The sequence below is a fragment of the Sceloporus undulatus genome, chromosome 2, assembly GCF_019175285.1.
Source record: "Sceloporus undulatus isolate JIND9_A2432 ecotype Alabama chromosome 2, SceUnd_v1.1, whole genome shotgun sequence".
In the NCBI taxonomy this organism is placed as follows: domain Eukaryota; kingdom Metazoa; phylum Chordata; class Lepidosauria; order Squamata; family Phrynosomatidae; genus Sceloporus; species Sceloporus undulatus.
This window is the reverse complement of record NC_056523.1, coordinates 252,199,875-252,224,829: the sequence shown is the minus strand read 5'-3', so window position 1 is coordinate 252,224,829 and position 24,955 is coordinate 252,199,875. Positions and strand designations below refer to the sequence as shown.

Sequence of the window (24,955 nt, the reverse complement as noted above, 5' to 3'; positions counted from 1 at the left end):
GTCCTTGGAGCGCAGCTTCACCTTCTCTTCCTTCCTCTGCCTTTCTCAGCTCAGCCATGGAAACCCACTGGGCAAGTCACACTCTCTCAGCGAGAGGGGATGAGAAGGCAGAGGAGGGCCCGGGAGCACTCTGGCCAGGATCTCTGGTTGAGGCTGCTCACCGCCAGTTGGGGCCAGGGCGTGCTCTGGCTGGGGTCCCTGGTTGAGGCAGCTGAAAGTAGGTCAGGACAAGGAGGAGGAGAGGGAGATGGAGTGCTGCTGCCGCCACTGCCATAGACGGCAAGGTGAGGGGCACACCGGAAGGCAGCCCATCTGGAGGAGGCGGAGGAGGAGCCGCTGGGGCCCAAGCCTTCCCACCATGCTACCACCTCTCCTCTATTGTTGTTGTTGTTGTGTACCTTCAACTCTGTTGTGGGGTTTTCTTGGTAAGGTTTGCTCAGAAGGAGTTTGCTTTTCCTTTCATTCTCTTCCTCTTCCTCTCTATGTGGTAGCCATTCTTCCCTCCCTCAAGTTTGAATGACAAAGGGGAGTAAAAGGGAAGTAAACAGCCCAAGAAAGATTCAATCACAAAATAACCCAGTTTCCACATCGGGTTACCGGTATTTTGTAGTGGGAATGACCCCTGTGAGATGGCTTAGCTTGAGAAACAGTGACATTTCCCTACCTAATGTTTCATTGTTAAGAAACTGAAACTGGAACAGCCAGAGTTGTACTGTATGTAATGGTGCAGATATCATTCAACAGTAGCTTGTTTTAGCATTGGCACATTACAGACCACCCAAAACGGAAGGTCTGCCACCGCTGTCATTTGCAGCACGGAGGAGCCCCAGCGTTCAAACTGCGTGACTCCTCTGCGCTGCAAAAAGAAGCCCCAAAATGGTGCTTCTTTTTGCGGCGCGGTTATGACATCGCGAGCCGCCAATGGCGCACTCACATCATTAGTGCCGTGCAACGTCTGGACGCTACGTGTCCACAATGTCAAAATGGTGGCCCCCGTGTGGACGGGCGCTGGCATTTTGTATGTACCCAGTATGTACTAGGGTTAGGGGCGTCAGGAAGTGACGCCCCTTCCTAACCCTAATACGTCCTGGGGACGTGCTATATGCCTGTCCAGAAAGGGCCATTGTCATACCCTGAGCATGTTTTCATTTTACTGGGCTTTTGCTGAGATTCAACTGGCATTTTTAATGTGATTCTAGCAGGTAGACCGGGGTGTATAGAGTTCAGGCTTACAGCATCTAGTTTACTTTTTACTAGCATTTCTAAATCCAAGTGGAGCTTGATACCAAAAGCATACACTTACCTAAAGAAATCTGAGATCAAGATTTGTTTTCAGGACAGCAGTTGAGTATAGCTCAGTCTTCTGTCCAAATATTTGGTCTTGCTTACACTTTCCCCCAGCTTTATTTTCACTTCAGCAAAATATTTTAGGGTTAAGGGAGCTGTTTGTGGACCCAGTGGCAAGAGTGAAACATGAGTGGAAAATACCTTTGGTTGGCATGAACAATGGTTTCAGCTGAATGGACTTTGAATCATAGAATCATAGAGTTGGAAGAGACCACAAGGGCCATCCAGTCCAATCAAAGCACCCCATCCAGCCTCTGTTTAAAGACCTCCAAGGAAGGAAACACCACCACCCTCCAAGGGAGTATGTGCCACTGTCAAACAGCTCTTACTGTCAAGAAGTTCCTCATAATGTTGCGATGGAATCTCTTTTCCTGCAGTTTGTATCCACTGTTCCGTGTCCTAATCTCTGGAGCAGCAGAAAATAAGCTTGCTCCATGGTCAATCTGCCATCTAGATCATGGCAACCCATTAATCAGTCAAGTTATCTGCCGTCAAATGAAAACATAGGTCACATGCTGCATAGTGCTGGTGGCAGCTACTATATGGTTCCCTTGTCAGCTGGCAGAGTCATCTGCCCTTGAATTGGGCATGACTTGATAGCCTACACTCCCAAGGTCTTTTAAGGTACTCTTTGTATTGGGTATGATGGCCCATGGGCCCCATATACCTCCAAACTGAATATCCAAACTACTCAGAGTCATGACAACCTGTCTTAGCTGTGTGATGCCACTGACAAAAAGAAAACCCCAAGCACCCAGGGAGAGAAGGTGGATAGGGATGATGATTGGAGTTGACTGACTGTTGGCATCGTGGGGGAAGCAGGTTATATAGGCCAAGAGACTACCTGAGTCAAGCCTCCATTTTCTTCCAAGTCCTTTCCCCTGCTAGCCAATCAGGATGTATCTGACTTGTTGGACTTCTTGCTCCATTCTGGGACCCAGGAAAACTGTGGACCTCTCAGAAAAAGAAACAGAGTGCATGGTGCCCCTTCTCATGACCCATAAATTGGTACTCCTACTAATAAACTTTTTGTTGCTACCATTAAACAATTGTTAACAACTGCTATTTATTGGTAAACAATTTTTGTTGTTGTTTAAACAATCTTTGCCCACTGACAACAAATCATTTTGAATTCTATCCCTAGCTTCCCAATCTGCCTTCTTTCCACTCTGATGTCTTTCAAACTCGTCTCTCTTCCAAATCTGCTACTGGATATTGTGGAGCTTCTGAGCTGTGTTACTTCCTACTGGTTACTTAAGGCTGACTTAAAAATATATATTAAGTGATCTGTGCTATAATAATGGCTTTATATTTTCAATTCTGGCTTCACAAAATTATTCTTTTATTTAATGAAGGCTGTAGACCACTACATTATGCTGAATATTACAACTCCGGGGACTTGCTGAATTTTTACATAACTCCTCCATAACTTTCGAAGTGCATGGGAGTGTCTCCAAACTTCAAGTGTCCTCCTGATGAATTTTTACATAACTGCTCCATAACCTTTGAAGTGAGTGGGAGCATCTCCAAACTTCAAACAATGTCCTCTTAGTGTGCTTAGTGTGTCCTTCAAAAAATCCATGCCATTGTGTGCCTTCAAGTAATTTCCAACCTATGGCAACCCTAAGACGACCCTATTATGGGGTTTTCTTGCAAAATTTGTTCAGAGGGTACTTGTCTTTGCCTTTTTCTGAGGCTGTGGGAGTGTGATGTGCCCAAGGTCACCCAGTGGGTTTCCATGGCTGGATGGGATTTAAACCCTGGTCTCCAACACTCAAATTACTACACTACACTGGCTCTGAGAAGATCCATAGTAACATTTATAAACATCCATGATTTAAAATCATAACTGCAAATTGGAACTGGTTTATATGCTTGCCACTTGCTCCTGTGATTCAAATACAGAGCGCTCTGCACATTGGATATCAACTGCAAAACCACTTGCAATTGTGCAGTTTAGAATTGTGGTGTTGCACAACAAAGGTATTCTCAGGACAGAGGTGTCATAGCAATGCCACTGGGACCAGTGTACTAGCAGAGCAAGCAGTGTGGCCATTGTGAAATGGTCATGATGGGCAACAGTACTGCACTTTGTGGAATGGGTTGTCCTTGTATAATGACAATGCAAGGGAAGAGTTACAAATTCCAACAGAGCCATATGGCACTTGTAATTCAGGACAGAGGGCAGTAGGAAGTCATGGGTCTCCTGAATCCCATCAGAAAAAGGTTCCCACCTTTTGCAGTGCTCCAGTGTGCAGTCAGTGATGGAGGATTTTAGTCCTAGGTTTGTTGGTGGATAAATACAACAGTTTCAGAATCATAGAATCATAGAGTTGGAAGAGAACGCACGGGCCATCCAGTCCAACCCCCTGCCATGCAGGAAATCCAAATCAAAGCATCCCTGACAGATGGCCATCTAGCCTCTGCTTAAAGACTTCCAAAGAAGGAGACTCCACTACACTCCGAGGGAGTTTGTTCCACTGTCGAACAGCCCTTACTGTCAGGAAGTTCCTCCTAATGTTGACCTGGAATCGCTTTTCCTGGAGCTTGCATCCATTGTTCTGGGTTCTGTTCTCTGGAGCAGCAGAAAACAAGCTTGCTCCCTCCTCAATATGACATCCTTTCAAATATTTAAACAGGGCTATCATATCACCTCTTAACCTTCTCTTCTCCAGGCTAAACTTCATTTTCATCCAGCTAAATATTATAAGGGAGGTGGGGGGGGGGTGTCTGTCAAACATTTTTGTATGTCCAGTGTGGTTTGAATTAATTTGCAAATTGTACAAGCCACCCAGGGCCTAGGGCATACATTGTAGCAGATTAAGAAGACAAGCCCATAAAATGAATGAGGTAAAAATTCTTTTGCAACCTGTGACCACTTGTTTTAGGACACTGTGGAATGTGAGAAGCAGCAAAAACAAGAAGCCTGACTATGATAACCCTTGGCCGTGAGTCAGAAAGCACTGTGTAAACTGCAGCCTCAACAAAACTAGCCCTATCTGTGGCACTCACTTGCTCTTTTTGGTCATTTCTCAATGGGACAGTTGGGAAAGACAAATAAGTAAACCTCATGTATTCAGTCACATGTTTGTCTTATGACAGTCCTTTTTGCTGTTCTTCATGCATGTCTGGAAAAGTAGTTCTTAAGAATGTGAAGTTATGAGAACAATTGATATTGTAAAAATGTGTTCATTATTAAAAACAGTAATGCTGTCAGGCACAAGGAAAGAAATAAGGAGAAGAGCTGTAATATCTTCATTTGTACATCACCTTTTTCTTTGTTTCACTTGAATTGAGTGCTTTATAATGATCAGCCATCTTTACAGATAATGATCAGCCAGGAAACAACTTAATGAGAATGAACAGTGTCCTGGTGCACATATCTTGTTTGTTCCTCACTTTTCATGAGCCAGTGGCACTAACCAGGAAATAATAGCCCAGAACTGGAAACCTGTGCTCCCCTGGGTTTTTTAAAATGCTGCTGTTGTTGGGTGCCTTCAAGTCACTTCTGACTTATAGTGACCCTGGGGTTATGGGGTTTTCTGGGCAAGATTTGTTCAGAGGAGGTTTGCCCTTGTCTTCCTCTGAGGCTGAGATCATGTAACTTCCCCAAGGTCAGTCAGTGGGTTTCCATGGATGAGTGGTGATTTGAACTCTTGGTCTCCAGAGTCATAGTACAATACTTCAAATCACTACACCACATTGACTGTTCTTGAACTAAACCCCCTCAAATCCCTGCCATACTGGTTGCATCTGATGGGTATACCGCTATCTACATTGCTCTCTCTGTCATGGTATGAACATGACCATGGGCTCTCAAGGGGTGTTGCAGTGGAGTACGAGCTCTGACATGTTCTACAGAGTAAGCAATGTTTTGAGTACAGTCCTAGTAGTGGATTGTGTCCGGCCTTCTGTTACTGATATGCATGCTTGTGCATAAGTATGTCCCTTCATGGATGAGGTGTAGAGGTACTTCGCTTTGACTTGCACTCTGCCCTGACATCTCTCCTGTACCCAGTCCCAGGTAGCATGAAAGCACAGATAGGGGCTGTAGAAGCTGCTTCTTCCTGGTGGGAAGTGGAAAGAGGAGGTGGTAATTCAGACCATGAATTGCTTTGGGTTCCTTGATGAAGGGAAGGGAGGGTGCATTCCATGTGCAAGTGCACCCTTGTCTCCTATTCCCCAGCTGAGTAAAGCTGCTGCTTTAGGCTATTTGCCTGTCCCCTAGTAAGCAAAGATGTTGCTGCTGGGATGGGGCAATACCTGAATTTTGGAGAAAAAGGAGAGGAAGGATGCAGAACTGTGTTGGTTGATCTATGCTCTGATATAGGATCTCAGTCTGCATGTCACTGAATCATAGAGTTGCATAGTTGGAAAAGACTCTGAGCTTCATCTAGTTCAACACTGCATTGATGGAGGAATCTCCTGCAAGAGCATTCCTGAGACAGATATTCAGTTCCTGTTTAAAATGTTTCATTGAAGAAAAGTCCACCACCTTCCAAGACAATTGTTTCTACTTGTGTGGCTACCCATGGCAATCCTAGGGTGACCTTATCAATGAGTTTTCTTGGCAGGAATTTTTCAGAGGGGGGGTTGCCATTGCCTTCCTCTGTAGCTGAGAATGTGTGACTTGCCTAAGGTCACCCAGTAGGTTTCCATGGACAATTTGAACCATGGTTTTCCAGAGTCTTAGACCAACTCAAATCAATACACCATGGTGGCTCTATTTATTTCCACTATCAAACAGGTTTGCCATCAGGATGTCAGCACACTCAGCCCCACAGGAACACAATGGAAAACCTCCTCAGAGTAAATCTTGCTAGGAAAACCCCATGTAAGTTTGACTCAGGATCATCGTAGGTCACAAATGACTGGAAGGCACAGAACAACAAAGTTGTTCTTAATGCTTTTTGGAATCTCCTTTCTTGTAATTTGAATTCACTGGTTTGTGTCCTACCCCAGTGAAAAACAAGCTGACTCATTTCTCCATGTGACAGCCCTTCAGACATTTAAGTATAGCTATCATATAATCTTTTGTCTTCTCTTTGCCGCACTAAAATGTCCAGGTCTTTTAGCCGTTCTCCACAAGGACTGGTTGCAGAACCTTTACCATTTTGGCTGATCTCTTTTGACACTTGCAGATATGCTTCTCCAGATGAAGAGTGACCAAAACAAAGTATGTCCTTTGATGTGTTTATTACGTCAGCTGATACAACATAGAATTGTATTGGGATTTTGTTTTGCCATGTCACACTGTTAACTCGTGTTTAGTTTGTGCTCCAGTAAGATACCTAGATCGTGCCTTCTAAGTACAGTACAGAGTAGGATCGTCCTAAGTACAGAGAGGATCATGGCTTGGGTGACCACTATATGGGGCTTATCTCAAAGTATGACACATCAGATTTATTAAAGGAGCAGGCCACCTGACTGCCAAAAAAACAAATGACTGAAGATCAAAAAGCAGCATCTACAGCAAAAGCATCTGCTATGCCGAATACCACTCTGGTTTCATGGATCAGTGTTGAATGCTTAATAAACAAGATTTTGTTTTTTTTGTTTTTTTAGGGCTATGTGGCCGTGTTCTGGAAGAATTTATCCCTAACAAGATTTTAATTGCTCCCCCTAATGTTTTAAAAACCACTACCACCACCTATATAGCCAACCGTTAAATAACAATGCATAAATCCCATTAACCATGTTGTAGTCCAACAAACAAAGCAAGCTTCATTTATATACCACTTCATACCGCCTAAGCAGTGTCTAAGCGGTTTACAACTGTAAGCTAACACTCAAACCATACACTACTCTGGTTGCCTGTTATTTTCTGATCAACAAGTTACATTTCAACAATAACAATGAGGGTGTGTGTAATGGTTTGAGCATTGGACTATGATCCTGGAGACCAGGGTTCGATTCCCCCCTTAACCATGGAAAATCACTGGGTGACATTGGGCAAGTCACACACTCCCAGAAAATGCTGTGATAAGTCATAAATGACTTGAAGGAGCACAACAGCAAGCTACATTGATGCAATGAGTAATCTTTTATTTCTTCTGATGTACCATGTTCCCTCCAAAATATGACATACCCAGAAAACAACGTTTAACAGGATTTCTAAGCAGTTGCACAATATAAGCCATACCCCAAAAATAAGGCATAGTGATAGGTCCGGTGCGGAACGGAAGGGGGCAGGAAGGGAGTGGAAGGATTCGGGCCAATGGTTCTAAAGGAAAGGAAGTCACAAGAAATTCAGGGTGGAATTCTGGATTTGGAGAATTATGACGATGTTCCAGAAGACGACAAGTTAACTATATTTGAATAAATGTAGATTATTGTACCAAAATAAGGCCTCCCCTGAAAATAAGCCATAGTGTGTCTTCTTGAGGAAGAGACCACAAGGGCCATCCAGTCCAACCCCTTGCCATGTAGCACTCCCAACAGATGGCCATCCTGCCTCTCTTTAAAAGCCCCCAAAGAAGAAGCCTCCATCACACTCTGAGGCAGCATATTCCATTGTCAAACAGCTTTCACTGTCAGGAAATTCTTTCTAATGTTGAGTTGGAATCTCATTTCCTGTTGTTTGAATCCATTGCTCTGGGTCTTATTCTCTGGAGGTACAGAAAACAAACTAGCTCTGTCTTCAACGTCCTTTCAAATATTTAAATAGGGCTATCATATCACCTCTTAACCTTCTGTTCTCCAGGCTAAACATATCCAGCTCCCTAAATTGTCCCTCATAAGCCATGGTTTCCAGTCATTTCACCATTTCAGTTGCTCAAAGTTAAAAACTTTACTTAAACGTGAAAGTTAAAAGTTGAAGTTTAAAACAATACAAAACACTGGATGAAGTCATTAGGCCGAAGTTAAAAAGTGGTGGAATTTTGTGGCTTTCTGCATGGGTTAATGTCAAAATCGCCCAACATCTCTGAAAATAATCCTGCTGTTGCGGGATATTCCCAGGATTAAAACCCTGTTTTATCCATGGGATTTGGGCACTTTGCCTCCCATGTGATAAGCTGTTTAGTGTGGAAATGAGACCAACATTAACACCAGTTGGGCCTCCAAGGAGAGGATATTCCACAGCTGGCTTGTCACAACACCCAGAAGGCCCTTGTCTGTCTTGGTCTTGTCACACAGTGTATTCCCCTCCAACATACAGTATCTGTTGTTAGGATGAACCACATGGGAAGAGGCACTATTTCAAAAATTGACGTCCCACACTGTTTAGGACTTTAGATGGCATCACAAGCACACTGAATGCAGAGAAGAGGTCGCAGAAGAAAATATGTGTGTGTGCGTGCGCATGTAAGCATTTGAACATTTCCAGGGGAAGGACTATCCATGATCCATTCTTGGAAAGAGTCCTTCACCTTGGGATGGGTTTCTGTATTTAAAATCTCTCATTTTTCCAGTTAAAACTTCTTCAGTCCTGAGCATGCAGTCTCTAAATCCCTACAGAAACACTGGCTGTGTCCCACTCTGCCCTGATGAAGGCGGATTGAGAGTCTTTACTTGCAGAGGAGAAGCTTCTCCCTTTCTATCTGGTCACTTGGAAGCAGCAACCAAGCAGCAAGAGGCCTCTCACCTGCCCTGGCCTTTGCCACAAGGGCAGCATGATGAGGCTTCTCAATTGCTGCTCAGCCAGCTGTTTGGATGCAGCTCTTGGAGTGACCAGGTGCAATGGGAGTAGTGACCGACATTAGTTATTTTGAATTTGCAGAACAGTATACTTAATATCAGGAAATAGGTGTTGGGGACGACAACACTAGGGTTGTTGCCTAAGAGGAAAGCGGGTTATTCTGAAAAAAGTTTGGGGACCACTATTTTAAAACCACTGTTAAATGGTTTCTATATGCTTGATGTCCTCTTGGCAGGTGGACTAATAGGATAGAAGTATCAAATGTCAGGCAGCTTATTTGGTTCATGGACCATTGTCTCTTGCTGGTCTAAAACAATCCAGCTGGGGATTAATAAAGTTGTGTGTTTTGTTCTCCAGCTCTCTTTGTATATGTGGTCTGTTACTTATACTTTATGTTACTTATTAGGGTGAAATGAAGGGCATTTTGAAAGCATTTGACAGGAAATTTTAAAGTATTATCGATTCAAAGGATTCAAGTTGCAATGCAATAAGCTACTTTTTCAGCAATGAGTAATGGCAACAGTTTTAAAATAGCAGTTTCAAAAGCTCTGAAAAGATGGTTAGAAAACCAAGTAGTTACAACATGCATTTTTCTCCTAAAATAAATAAACATTTTAAATACAGATAATTATATGCCATAATGGGTTTGTGGGATGTAAATGAGCATTAAAATTACTGCTAACTTGGAAGAAGTAAAATATATGACATTAAAAAGATTTTGGGGGGAAAAAGATTCCATCCAAAATCATCTTACCAATAAAGGACTACTTTTGCAAAAAAGAAATTACATTACAACTACTTTTTAAAGTCATAAACCTAGTGTGTTTCTTTTACAGAAAGTCCTGCTGAATGTTGTTGCCTGATGATTGTGAGTCACTATGATCCACTTTCCTGCCTTGTTACATCATGTGCTTACACTTAAGTTGCAGTGTACAGAAAACCACACCTTCACTATCACAGCTATTCCAAACTGCAGAATCATCACTGTGAGAGAGGAAATGACAGCCCTTTGCCAGGAATTATAAAATTTATACTAAAAGCCATTTCCACATAGTTAAAAGGAGACTTATTCAGGAGTAGCCAAGCTGGCCCTTTTGAGGATTTGTTTTAGTTTAAAAGAAGAGTATTCAGCAACACAAATGCTTCAAAAGCATGTTTTTACATTTTATCTTTACACCTACTTCTCTGAATTCTCCCCTTTGATGCTCTATCATTCATAATCTAAAACAAATAAGACAGAAAGTAGTTCCTTCACTTTTTACAATATCCAGATCATTATGAGATGCATCTCACAACTTCTAAACTTTCTAAACTTTCAGTGGTTGGTTCACAGGCTACTGTGCTAATGGCTGCATTGTGGCATATACATTATAAAAAGAAGCCCCTCCCAATTTGTGGGGGATCTATTCCAGACCCCCACGCAAAAATGGCAACTCGCAAATATTCGAGTCCCATTGAAAATAATGGTGCATGTGCAGGGGCACATAGGGGTGCATGCCGCAATTCTGTCCCTCCCTGCTTGTCCCTTCTACAAAGAGTGAGACTGTGCATTCCAAGCCCACGAAAAGGGTGGGAGAACTGTACTTTAAATCAAGGATGGGAATCAATGCAGCTGGATGTTGTTGATGAGCTGCAACTCTAGCCAACATAGTCAAAAGGAATTCTGGGAGTTGCAATCCAACATCTAGACTACAGTGATGGTGAACCTTTTACAGGTCGAGTGCCCAAACTGCAACCCAAAACCCACTTATTTATTGCAAAGTGCCATGTCTCTCTGGCTTTCTAGTAACAAACTCTGGCAAACTCTGTGCTGGGGCAACGGCACATGTGCCCACAGAGAGGGCTCTGAGTGCCACCTCTGGTACGCGTGCCATAGGTTGGCTATCGCTGAAGGACTCAATAGTTATTTCTCCTGCTTTAAGTATTATTCTTAGCTGCTACTGAAGCCAGATTGCTAGGACCAACATTCTAATACACCTGTATGCCAACATACCACAGGATTTTGTGCTCATTTTGTAGTTCAGTGATATAAATGCAGCTAGGAAATGAGGAGTGGTGAAAAAGTTGCAACAGGCAACAGTTTATTTGTAAAAAAAAAATCCTTTGAAATTTTACTACAACAAAGATTAAGGAAAAACAGTATTAATATATATACATACCTTATATTTGTATATACACATAATATATCTTGTACCATTAACATTACATGCTTTTCAGAACAGAAGAAATAGTCTTGTTCCCTCATACCAATTTTAAGTTCTCTCACTGCAAGAAATTCTTGCTTTCCTTAATTAAAAAAAGTAAACCTTCAAGTATAAGAAATAAGCACACTAGTATCTGAAAGTCAAACCATTTGATTTGCACAAATGATCACTGTTAAAATACAGAATAAGTCCATTTAGTTAACACTTGTATCTGTGCCTTGGTGAACTTTACATTTGTGTCAAATCTTTACCTGAGATATGTGGAAATAATGGAAGGTGCAAGTTCATGGGTTTTTAAAATTTCATTCCACTTAAACGGAAATAAAACTGATAATGTCTTATATGTTTCTACTCTCATGTTGGTATCCAACATGAAAGCTCTTCAGCAGAATGAGTATCTTAAAACTTCAGGAAAACACAAAGGCAAGCACCACTTGTAACAGCCAGCATGCAGACAGTGAAATAGAGGTAGCATTGTCTTACAGCTTAACAGGATCACTTGATTTTAACCACATTATCTTCTGCAAAAGGCACTCACTTTTTTGTTCCTAAGCTTGGTGTTAAAATCCAAATAGAATAGCATTACTTTGCTATAAATATCTTTTAAAAAAATTAAACAAGCACAATGAATAAAAATAAGGACATAAGAATGAGCTTTAATCACATTACATAGTCATATTCTGTTAAGAAAATGTTTTCTTTTATATATATTAAAAAACCCTTTCTTGGTTACTGAAAAGCTGGAGTCCTTCTATTTAAAATGATTATTTAAGCAGCACAATGTATAATCAGAATGGTAAAATACCAGAAGTACACCAGCCTTTTAAAACTAAAATAAGAGCAACAGGTCACAGTTAAAAAGTAGATGGTCATTTAAAAGTGATGCTGGGGGAATGGTGGCAAGCCACTGATGGAGACATTTATTAATACATACAAAACTGCCATATGGAATCCTTTCTCATCAGCTGCAATTAGAAAAATGTACGCTTTCTAGAATTTGCTTTCACCGAGAAACAACCGAGCTAATTGAATTGTATGATGTCCCACTGTTACAGCTTGAAGCATAGGCTTCTTGGCCATTTGCATCTAGACTGACTCTGAACACAGAGGATGCTTTTAGTAAAAAGTCAGCTGCATCTCTGCGGCCCAGTTCCCTCAACTTGGACATGAGGATACCCACAGAACTTTCAGGGGCATTGCCCCATTCATGCAGAAGGGCATAGGACGGGCTTGGTATAAAGTCATGTTGATTCCCATTGTTTATATTATATTTTGCCACGAGATCAGGAAGGCCCAAGTTCATAGCAAGAAGGCACCAGTCCTTGCCCATGGGATCTGGTGGGTCCAGAAGCCGACTCAATTTTCTCCTTGTAAGCAGATTCAGATCTGATACATGGATATCCATCCCCAAGTTTCCCTGTGAGTAGACATCAAGACAGCCAAAGCACAATATACTGCTAAAGCTTTCTTTATATCCACCCATGGTATTAGTTAGCGAAGTCTCCTTTTGACTCTGTGCCCGGAAAAAATCTCTTGGGTGATAGATCATAACTGGTTCATGATGTTCCCTCAGTTGCTGAGGACTGAGATAATGTTTGACTGTTAAGAGACCTGGCAATGTTGTGGCCATCAGATTATCAATAGTACTACACACTGAGTCTAGGAATAAGCAGCATTTGATCTTCTCTGTTTCCAGGCCTCTGACTTGAACTTCAATTCCTTGACCATTGTTGACAAGTAGCACAAGAAGCTCAGCTCCACGGTTCACAATCTTTGATCCGTTTACCCACAGACGTATATCTGCATCTCCCTCTGTACTCTGTTGATGAATCCACCTGCACAGATTTACCTGAACTTTGTGGAAAATTCCACACGGAAGCGGGGTTAGGTGTTCCACAGGAACAATTCTTACACCACCATAAATCATCACTTCATCCTCTTCATCAGCCCAAGATCTATGGAGGCTATCAGTCTTGATCAAGGCAGGGATGTCAATCATTGTTCCACTGCTGAGATCTCTGGCGCAGATATCCATGGCATCCAAGATCTGTATAAGTTCTTCTATATCACTGTCTGGTATTAGGCGCTGGATGTCTTCTATTGTATACCGACCTCTATAGTGATGGAGAGCTTTGGGGTTTTCTACTGACAGGAGTTTTCCAAGGACATTTGAACACAGCCAACGAGGATCCAGTAGGACAACATCTTGGACAGTTTCACTCTGCATGATATTGATCTGTTCAGTGAAAAGAAAGTCCTATGTCAGATTCAAATACAAAATAAAAGAAGACAGTTGTGATCATCATGGTTTCCCAACTGGCCAATCTGAACAGAGTCACTGACTGTAAAAGCACTTCTTGGGTTCAGATTCCTGTGATGCCTGATTCTGTATCTAATGACAGATTTTATAATTGTAAATATGAAGCATACTTTTGGGTGCAAGAACACATCGGTTTTATCTCCAGTTAATTGATTTCATACACGAAAAGGACATAGTTTTAAAGTTGTCTAAATAGTTGAAATTAACTGCTGCTCTTTATAAGGCTGAGCAATAGTTTGTAAGTGAGTTACAAAAGGGCTATAAAAGGTAGATTCTGGGCAATGTTATTGGACTTTAGACTCCAGCCTATGGATAAATGGAAGTAAATTTTACTGAAATTTAGACACAGTGTGTAGCACTGTTAAGTTTTCCAACACAATAGTCCAGTGCAAACTTTAAAAGCAGCTCCTTTATGAGTGGAAAATACCTCCCTCATATTCAAGGATACTTTGAGATCTTTGCTCTGTCATGGACCCAACCTAGCCAAGGAAACAGAAATGATTATTAGAAAAATTTAGAAATGAAAGCATTCTGACAAGGTTTCCAATTTCTTCAGAAGACTAGGGGTTAGGTGTAGCAAAGGAGAGAGAATTTAGGTTTACCCATAGAAGAACTAAATAATAATAATAATAATAATAATAATAATAATAATAATAATAATATCTTTATTTATATTTCCCGCCGCTCCCCATGGATCGAGGCGGGAGTACACTACATAAAATCAGCATTACAACAAGCACAGATTATCTAAAATTACATCAATTAATGAACAAGACAAAGTCATAAAATTAATACAGTCCATACCTATATAAAATTAGTGGAAGATAGGGTATTACCGAGGTTCCATTATGGTGGATCAAATGGATAAGCCCGCCAGTTCAACTATGGAGCAATCTTGGGCAAGTTATTATCTCTGCACCTGCCCTATCTTATAGGGGTCTTGTAAAACAGATTATATAAATTTATTTATTTATTTTATTTATTTGTATCCTGCTCTTGTCCTAGGACTGGGACTCACGAGTGGCTTCACGGCATTAAAAACAGTACAGTACACTCTTGCTTTACGTGGGGGGATCCGTTCTGGACTCCCCCGCGTAAAGCAAATTCTGTGCATGCTCGAGCCCCATTTAAATGAATGGGGCTTGTGCACGCGGCAGCGCCATGGGTACATGCCCCATTACTCCCTATGGGATGCGCCGCCTCTTCCTTCCTGCGTGGCTTTCAGCATATGGCGAAAGCTGCATAAAGCGCACCTGCGTATGATATGGCCGCACTGTACAATTAAAAACATTTTTAAAAAGTACATTAAAAAGGAATTAAATTATAAACTATATTAAATTAAATTATAAATGCAGAACCAGATAATGCAAGTGTTGCATTAATATAACAAGTTATGGCTAGCCATAACTTGATCACTGTCTCCTAGTTGACATACTCTCTGACCTTGGGTTCTCAGACTCTGTTCTCGACTGGTTTAGATCTTATTTGTCTAACAGATCTTTTGCAGTGGTTGCAGGCGGTCAGACTTCATCTCCTGTTCCCTTATCTGTTGGAGTTCCCCAGGGCTCTGTTCTGGGTCCCCTTCTGTTTTCTCTCTAGATACTGTCCTTAGGTAAACTCATCAGCTCTTTTGGCTTTTCCTACCACCTGTATGCTGATGACACCCAGTTGTATCTTTCCACCCCTGACCTTTCTCCAAGGCTTGAACAGCAAGTCTCGTCTTGCCTCACAGCTGTCTCGCAGTGGATGCGCCATCGGCGTTTGAAGCTCAACTTGTCCAAGACGGAGCTTCTTGTCTTTCCTCCTAAGTCCACCGTTCAACACTCCTTTTCTGTCTCTGTGAACAACATTTCTATTCAACCAGTCCAGCAAGCCTGCAGTCTTGGTTTTATCTTTGATTCTTCTCTGTCATGTATCCCCCAGATCCAGACCACAGCCAAGGCTTGTAGATTCTTTTTGTACAATATTGCCAAAATCCGACCATATCTCTCCGCCTCTACTGCCAAGATCCTGGTCCATGCCCTAGTGATCTCACGACTGGATTACTGTAATGTCCTCCTGGCTGGGCTTCCTCTTTCTCACCTCCGTCCTTTAATTTCTGTCCAGCATTCAGCTGCACGCATTATCCCATCCACCCACCGCTCTGACCACATCTCTCCTGTGTTGGCATCCCTTCACTGGCTCCCCCTCCTTTTCCGCATTCAGTATAAGCTCCTGCTGTCGACGTTTAAAGCCCTCCATGGGCCGGCCCCTCCTTACTTATCAGACCTTATTTCTCCTCACCTTCCCACTAGGGCCCTCCGTTCTGGTAGTCTAGGTCTGCTGTCCCAGCCCAGGATTTCCTCTGCCCCATCCTGGATTCGCCCCTTTTCACTCGCTGCCCCTCACTCCTGGAACCTTCTTCCCCCGCGAGCAAGAGCCATCACTTCTTTAACCAGCTTCAAAACGGAGTTGAAGACCATCCTGTTCAGGGCAACGTTCCCAGGCATTGCATAATTGTCACTTGCTATTTGATGTTCTTTTCTTGCCTGTTTTATTGAATCATTTCCTGTATTGCTATGTATTTTATATGTATTATCCTACCAGAGAAGCCCCTTCCCCACCACCACTCCCTTTGTGTCGTGTCTTTTTAGATTGTAAGCCTGAGGGCAGGGAACCGTCTAATTAAAAAGACTGTATGTACAGCGCTGTGTAAATTTACAGCACTTTATAAATAAAGGTTAATAATAATAATAATAGCCACCAAACCAAACTTAAATGTACCAACCTCTTTTGACAGTTAGGATGGAAAATTATATACACACACATATACACAAGTATATTATATACTGTTTATGAAGTTAACATTGTATTATTGCATATTACTTACTTCTCCTATACTGTGCAACTGCTGTGAAATATGTCTTAACTCATCTTCACTTGCTAATGGATTAAGCTGATCCTGCACATCATATACAAACTGCTGCAATGACATGAGTTGGTTGGGTCCATTCATTTTTCTCCATGATGGTAAGGTGGAGATGATTTTTTCACACAAGTGGGTCACAGGTTGACATGCCTGGGAGAAACACAATAGTAGTCATTAGTTTTAATTCTGGAATGTAAATTGTTCTTTTTGTCTAAAGAAACATATTTTATTTAAAAAGCCCTTCTAGCCTGGAAGGGGACAACAACTGTGTTTGGATCTCTCTCTCTCTCTTTCACTGCTAATGATATTGGAAATAGAATGCTCTGAAGTTATTTCTACAACACAACATTAGGAGTAATGGCATCTGTATGAGTTCATCTTCCTTAAGTGTAACACTGCAATATCCTGTTATTCCTGCTTGAATGTCCCCCCCCCCCCCAATATGGGAGAGACAAAAAAACCAGAAATTAAGCATTATGTAAATTGTGAAAGGAAAAGCTTGAATGGTTAAAGCAGGACAACAGCATCTGTTTACATATGAATGCATGCCATGTTTTATGATTCTCAGGATTTCTCTTCATATAAAATATGTTTTAGAGAACAAGGAAGTGCTCCCACATTTGTACAGCTTGCCTTCAATCTATGTGGGAAAAGCAGAAAAAGCCTTAATACTGTTTTTAGAAGAAAATTTATACCACCAGAAATTTCTAAAGTAAACAATGTATTTCTAGAATTACAATGTCTGGGTATCATTCCAATGTTAACTGCACAAACTTAAAATGTAGATTTATGTCCCCAAAAGTGTAACCCCCCCCCCCCGTCAGCTGAATGGCTGTTAATAGTGATGGGATTCCTAATGGCTTTGGAATGGTAGATCAATTTACACCACAAATATTACATGTACTGAACAAGCTTAAACATATCACTTAGAAAGAGTTTGACTTCTCAGAGTTCTGCCCCTGGCAAAACCCTCTGCTGGAACCAGTAATACAATCAAATTTAAGTTGGCACAGTAAACTGCCATTTATCTGAAAGCAAGAAGCAAACTGTAAAAACATAGTATCTGATAAAGAGTCATTCAGACAATACAGAACTTTACATGCAAGAAGATCTGGCAGCAAAATATGAGTAGCAGCAGCAGCTTTACAGAAGACGTGTTTGTGTATACGTATTACATTTTGTCCTTTCCTTAAAAAACAAAACAAAACAGACAAGCTAAATTCTGCCTTGAAACTAATGAAGGTAAAAATGACTACATAAATGAAACATCATCTACACATAGTGATAAGAGTTCAACTATGACATACTACTTTAACTGTTGGACAGAGAGTAAAGAGACATGGATTCAAATTAGGTAGTCTTGAGCAATTTACATACTCTCAGCCTAAGCTTCCTATGGAATTCTTTGATAATAAAGTGGAGTAACTTCAGTCCAGGAGTTCCTTGGGGACAGGGCAAGGCAGAAATGCAATAAGTAACAATATTGTCATTGATAGGTACTTATACAAGAGGACCAGAGCTTTTCAAAATAACAAGTTCAAGTTATTTTCCTTACTAACCAGCAGAGGGCAATCAGACAGAAACTAAATGAAGCTGCTGTATCCATATGGATAAGGTTTAAACACTATTCATGTTTTTAACACTTTCATATAAGATAACATTTGTAACCCAAGGTGCATGCAAAATTACAAGAGGTTTGATAATGACTTACAGAGATAATTTGACTGCGCAATTCTTGAAGGTGATTCCGAAGAATTTTCATATCTTTTGAGCCAGATGCACCAGCATCCAAAACAAATAATCTATCCAAAATATGGAGGTCATTCCCAAACCTAAAAAAGAAAAGAACCTCTTTATTTAATCCTTTTCATTAGCAGTTTTTCTAACTGAAGAAATGTGGCATATAGTAAAGCAGTTCTGAGCTTTTTTACTTGGAAATAAGTGCTATCAGGTTCAGTGGTGTTTTCCCCAAAGTTCACCTGGTTGCATCATGAATTGCTTCAGTTGGTAATGGCATATCTCTCTTCCTACCTCCCTCTTCCAAATATCAGGGGAGGAAACGAAAAACATTTGTTTATGGTTTTAAATACAGTGGTACCTCGGGATACGAAATACCCAGGTTACGAAATTTTCGGGATACGAAAAAATCCCATAGGGAATTATTGTTTCGGGTTACGAATGTTTTTTCGGGTTACGAAAAAACTTTTGGTGCTTTTTTCGGCTTTTTCGCACGGAATCGCGGCTTTTCCCCATTAGCGCCTATGGCAATTCGGCTTACGAAGGCTTTTCGGGTTACGAACGGTGCCACGGAACGAATTAATTTCGTAACCCGAGGCACCACTGTAATCTGAAGCTTCCTGAATATATAAATATGGTTTTAAATAAAATGAGGTTTCTCTAATTGTACTGGTAGTTGACAGAAAATATTCTGGAATAAATGAAATGTGTATGGATCTCCAAAATAAAACTGGAAAGAACAGGGATGAACTCTGGGACTTTGGCCTGGTGCGGACTGGAAGTACTTCTCTGGATCATTGCCATGGCAACCGCACAGCCACGGCCACGATCCACAGCAAAAAGGAGCTCTGAAATGGAGCTCCTTCCAGCGATGTCACCAAGGCACCATAAGTGCCCTAGGGCATCGTGGTGATGTCAAGCACGCACCACGCTGTTTGGATGCGGCATGCACATGACATTGGAGCTTACCGCACAGGTCCTCCTGGGTCCGTTCTCAGAACGGAACGGAAGGAGCAGGAACGTGTGCGTAACGAGTGGGGGATGGATTTTACCGCACACACCAGTCCCACATTCATTCCGTTTCCCCTCTCTTCCATTCTCAATCAGTTCCAGAGGGGGCAATTTTTGAGAACTGTTCTGAACAGTTCTCAAAAAGCGTTCCCTCTGGAACGGAATGGGAACAGAAGAGAGGGGGAACGGAACGAATAAGGGACTGGTGTGTGGTAAAATCCGTCCCCCACTCATTCCGTTTCCTGCCGGGCCGTTCTGAGAATGGCCCACAAGCCCAGTGCAGTAAGCTTCATTGATAAGTGTGCTGTGTGGACAGCGGTGCCTAAAGATAGCACTGTCAGCATGTTAGATTTTTGAAGCATGCGGATGCTGAGCGCTCCAGAACCCTAGAATTGGTTCCAGGCCGCCGCAAAACGGCAGTCTGTACTGGGCCTCAATGATCTTTTTATTCAGTGTGCCCTAAGAGAGTGAATGAAGTGATAACCTTATACATCCAGTTGGCCAAGTGGCTGCTTCATGCCATTGTACAGGTCTAACCCATCATGATAACAGCTATATTTCAGGCACGTTGTAAGGAGTACCTTTGCCTGGTCTCTGCTGAGCTGTGAGCTGATCTTGCCCTTGAATGTTTCTGCAGCATCACCACCTGGGCATTTATTTGATCTTATTAGGATACTTCCATTGGTGCTGTTTCTCTTTAGGTCTACAGTGACAATCCCTGAAGTCAGCTTGAGATGTGCTTATATATATATGGAACAAGAGATAATGAATCTTTCTTATCATATCGTTATCACCACTACCACACCAAAACCACTTATTTATTTATATTTTGCCTCCCCCCCATCATGAATCAAGACCAAGAGAAGGTGGCTTGCCTGTATCTGTAACTGACTCTTCAAGACTGCCTGTGTATTTACACAACTTGCCTCCCTTCCCTATACATGTCTGTTTTCTCATTTGGCCACAGCTGCAGTCTTCAAAATGGAGCAAGAAGGCGTAAACCCTCCCCTAGGAGTATGTGGTGAAGACGGATGGTGTTTTTAAACTTTCGTTGAACTTTTGTGATTATTGGAACATTCCAAATGATGTCTTGCAGGGGTACAGAAACCTTATATGTGATGGACAAAGACCATGAAGAAGAAATATTAATATCTTAATATACCTTTTAATGCTCCAATACTATTATTTTATCTTACCTATTCCTAATTTCTTTCAAAAGTGATGTATCCTTGTCATATAGGAATTCTCCTCCAGTAGAACGTGGAAGATTTACAATGTCGGCATGAGTAGCCACGAGTGCAACATGCAGTGGAGTTTTCAGCTTTCCTCCAAATGCTTGAACGGAAAAAGAATGAAAGATTTCAGGGAAGAAGGCTTATGTACTTTGCAAATTTCCTTATATTAAAAGACTGACTGTGGCTAGTGTGACCCAATAACATCATTTCAAATAAAACTATGCTCCATTTCAAAAAGCAGGAAGATGATTTTACAAATTTCAATAACTCTTCATAAGCCATCTATTTCACTACAACCTAAAGATACACTGGGGGAGACAGGCAATGTTTTTCTTAATTAAAAATCCTCTATTGACTGCATTGGTCTATAGTACTACAGGTTTACATTTGAGATTATTACAGGCAGAAAATGAATGATTTTAAAAAACATTCATACACAAGTATGAATGCAACTTTACAGTACTTACACAAACAAAGAATTCTCACTTAAGTGAGAGTTAAGTAGGAAAGCCTGGGAGATACCATGGAAAAGAATGAAAGAGAGAAAGATACAAATGGGACATGAATGAGGTAACAGCACTGAACATAAATACACATAACCTGCTTGGTTATATATAATCCGGATAAGGAAAATATATCTATATGTTGTCTATTTTTAGACTTTAATTCTGTAGCATTTACCTGTACTGTAACAAATAGTCAACAGTAATATCAAAGAAATCAGTGTGAGTGAGGACTACCACATCCTTCTACTTGTTTTTTTATTTTCATGGAATATAAACATGCTCAATCTAATTTAGAATTTATTTTATGCTCATTATAAAGCTTTATACAATCTTACCCCAAGCATAATCCAATTCAAAGATAATTTAAAGGCATTATTACAGGAACGTAATTTTTTTCACAAGCAAAAACCACTGACTTGAACACAGTTGTGCATCCACTGAGACACCTCTCAGTGCTTTATCTGATTTTGGAGTCAAAATCCCTGGGAAATTCAAGATCGCCATGTATGTTAGGAGGCTAAATTAAGCTGCATTTCTGGCTATACATTAAAAATTTTCATCTGCTTTGCTTATATGCAACTTAAGGACAGCTTTAACCAAGACAAGAGAAATGCAACCACTGAGGTTAGAGATAAACAGTTTTATTTAGAGTTGTATAAGGAGAACGACCATGTAATTTAAAAAGTGTATAAATGGCTTCTGTGACTAGAGACAAATGTAAAAGAGTACATGATTAGGTGAGACCAAAATTTTGGGCATAATATTGATACAGATATTTGGGGGAAATGTGGTCCAAATAAATAAAATTTAATTTGTGCAGCAATTTAAAAGAAAACTTGTACAAGATGAGGTATAGTTGGCATCTAACTCCAAATAAGCTTTCAAAAAGGACCCAGAATGTTTCAAATCAATATTGGGGATGTCAGGATAAGGAAGTCTCCTTTTTGCATATATGGCGGACTTATAAAAAGGCCAAAAGTTACTGGTCTAAGATGTATGTTAATCCGAAAAAGTTTTGTTTTATGATTTATGTTAATCCAAAAAAAGGTAGATTTTGTAATGTTATCAGCAATATTTTTGGGGGTATTATGGATAAAGAACTGGATAGTAAACACAGATCATTTCTTCGATAAATGACAACAGCAGCAAGAATACTGTTTGCTCAAACCTGGAAGCAGACTGAAGCAACGATGATAGAAGAATGGATTGTTAAAGTCACTGAATTAGCCAAAATGACCAAATTAATGAGGGTACTAAAGGATATGTACAACTGAAGACTTGTTGAAAGCTTGGAAACTCTCTCTCTCTCTCTTTGTGTGTGTGTGTGTGTGTGTGTGTGTGTATTAAGCAATAAGAAATTTAACAATGTAATAATGTGTACTTATGGTTTTTAGTAATTTTAGTAGGCTTTATTTGGAACTGCAATGATAGATCTTTTTTTCTTTTTATCTTCTCTCTCATATTACAAACATGATGGGGGTTAGTCCTACTGTCATAGGTCCTTTTTTCTTTTTCTTTACCCCCTTTTCTTTTTCTTCTTTACCTTTTTATTTTCTGAATGTATACCACTTTGATTGTAAATTATAGTGTTCATGTAAAAAATTAATAAAAAAGAAAAAAAGAGAAAAGCTTTCAATTGTCTAAAATATATTTTAAAGAACCTAATTAGTAACCATGTAATTTTTGTTAAGTTGTTTCAGAGGTTTGTTTACAAACTGACATTAGTATTGCATGACCCCCACCCTCAGATTTCATTCAAAACTTGTTTTAACTTGTTTTAAAAGTGCAGGAAAAACTCAACTTGCACATCAATGATGACTCAATAGTTTTCAGATGGAGCATTTTCTGCTGATGCATTAATACTCCTATAAAAATATTTTACAAAAAATGAACTGGGTAGATTTTTATTATTCAGACAATGTTTTGTTTGACTGTTCTGGAGAAAATCCAAATAACTTCTGGACTTATACTACAATACTGCTCGATAGAGATAAGAAATAGTTTTACTATGAGTCAGAATATTAATAGGACATATTTCTGCCATTTCAGTATGAAGCAAAACATTACAGTCCTACAATAATCTGATCACTTAATTAATGTCTTCGTTGCATGTGTGTTTTAGCAGGACAGCAGTTGGTTTAGACAGAATTTTAGTTGATGGAGCCAGGCCATATATCTTGACTTTGTTCATCCAAGAAACTGTCACAGCAGTTGAAGAGCGCTTCACTATGATATGAAAAGATTAATGAATGGTGTTGGTTAAAACAGATGAATCAAAAGAATTTAATCTTTTACAAAATATGGTATGATTCATAACGACTTTGACTAATATGGCCAGTATTTGATGAACTCATTTACAAAATCAGTTTGTGTGTGTATGAGTGTGTGATTATTATAATATTAAATATGAAATTTGTATAGATCGATTTGGAGTGATAAGGTGCATGGCGTAGATCAGCACACAATATCTACAAAACTACTAATAAATGCTGCTTTTTCTCTCTTATGTTGCAAGGCTAGTAGATGTAAAGTATTTAAAGCATACCTATAGGTTCTTCAACTGGGACAAGTGATTTTAGGAAACTAAGCCAAAAGGTCACTTGATTCAACTGTATTTCATAGGGTTCCTCAAGGCTAAAAAGCACAATGTGAACTGAGGTGGGATCGTTTGCAGCAAAATAATCGTAGCAGCAGAAATACACAGGATTCCCAGAGAATTCCCACACACTAAAGTCACCAACTCCTGCAACAAGCAAATACATGTTATCAAGACAATAAATTAAAAAATGAAATACCATTTTCAAACACAGAAGCCACTCTGCTATTCTGAGTTCAATGGCTAAGTCACGCTGATAAGTAACTGGGTGCCAGACTGCAGTCAAAATGGGACAACCTCCCCATTGTTAACAATATTTTCTATTAACTACAATAGAAAATATGCTATAATGAGCCCAGCCAAACCTCCCTCCACAAACAGTAACTGTGAAGTAACACCGTTATGTTAAGACCTTAATAAACCCTAGTGTTAAAATGAGTATTAGATGAGTAACTTGAGGTTTTTTTCCCCCTTGTAGACAAAATTTTACACATATTAGGACATGAATGTTTCCTTAGGGTTATATCTCATTTAAAAAAAGAACCAAAGTGCTGCTGTTACAGTTAAATCAAAAGTGACCATTTTGTTTCATAGAATTGAAAACGAATATTTAATTATTTACCATTATCTATTAAAGGCATCTCTCAACCTACCAAGGCCCTCGAGGTGATGTACAATGGGTAAAAACATTTTAAATATTCAACAGATTAATAAAAATGTTTTAAAATAGACTAAGAACTCCTCTTTAAGAATAGTTTTAAAACAACAGACAGCTAAAACAGCCAGAGCAGCCTAACTTTGAGTACTGAAGATGAAGCAAAATGGCACAATTTTAGCCACCCATGAGAAACTCAGATGGATGAAACCAGCCTGACCTCTGCTACAAAGAAAACCTTGCTCTGAGTCTTCCAACCCAGCCCTAAGAAATGCAATAGGCTTAGATGGGAGATGTTGACAAAGGAAATGGAATAGCCAGCCCTTTGCATTTTTAATGCTCTTATGATGAGCCCAGCTAGGTATAACACATTTCAGATTATGCTTACTCTGCTGGGGGGGGGGGGTTTATATAAATAAAGAAATATTTCTATAATTTTTAAAGCAAATTTTGAGGCAGAATTTTTTTGCACTTAGGATGCTGCTCCTTAAATTAAAAGACTATAATTGAAATTTTACAGTTCTTATTTTACCATTCAAGTAAGCATTCTGAACATCAATGGCCTTGGTAGATTGGTCATCTGTTGAGCTGTGGGAATGGTGAGAAGGCGAAACAAATACTTCCAACATCCCTTTGGTCAGGCCTGGCTCAAACATCATGCTCCGGCTTCTGACGCTCACATTCTCACAGCCAGGGTAGAGGTTGGTAATACTTACTGAAACTGGATCATAGAAATAAATAAAACATTATGAACCTTGAAAAATGTGTAACCAGGTTATCCTACAATAATGTAGAAG

The 24,955-nt window shown here is 40.2% G+C and overlaps 1 protein-coding gene across 1 annotated transcript in view; it reads right to left on the bottom strand.

The window, feature by feature from the left end:
* Window positions 1-11,039: 11,039 nt before the first annotated feature.
* Window positions 11,040-24,955, bottom strand: part of DAPK1 (death associated protein kinase 1) — a 643,597-nt gene continuing 629,681 nt past the window's right edge. The window contains exons 20-25 of the mRNA XM_042447762.1: window positions 24,691-24,879; window positions 23,453-23,650; window positions 20,363-20,501; window positions 18,130-18,250; window positions 16,380-16,568; window positions 11,040-13,426 (exon numbers count right to left, since the gene is read on the bottom strand). Coding sequence (XP_042303696.1) covers window positions 12,194-13,426; window positions 16,380-16,568; window positions 18,130-18,250; window positions 20,363-20,501; window positions 23,453-23,650; window positions 24,691-24,879 — 2,069 coding nt within the window. The 3' untranslated portion in view covers window positions 11,040-12,193. The remainder of the gene's footprint in view (window positions 13,427-16,379; window positions 16,569-18,129; window positions 18,251-20,362; window positions 20,502-23,452; window positions 23,651-24,690; window positions 24,880-24,955) is intronic.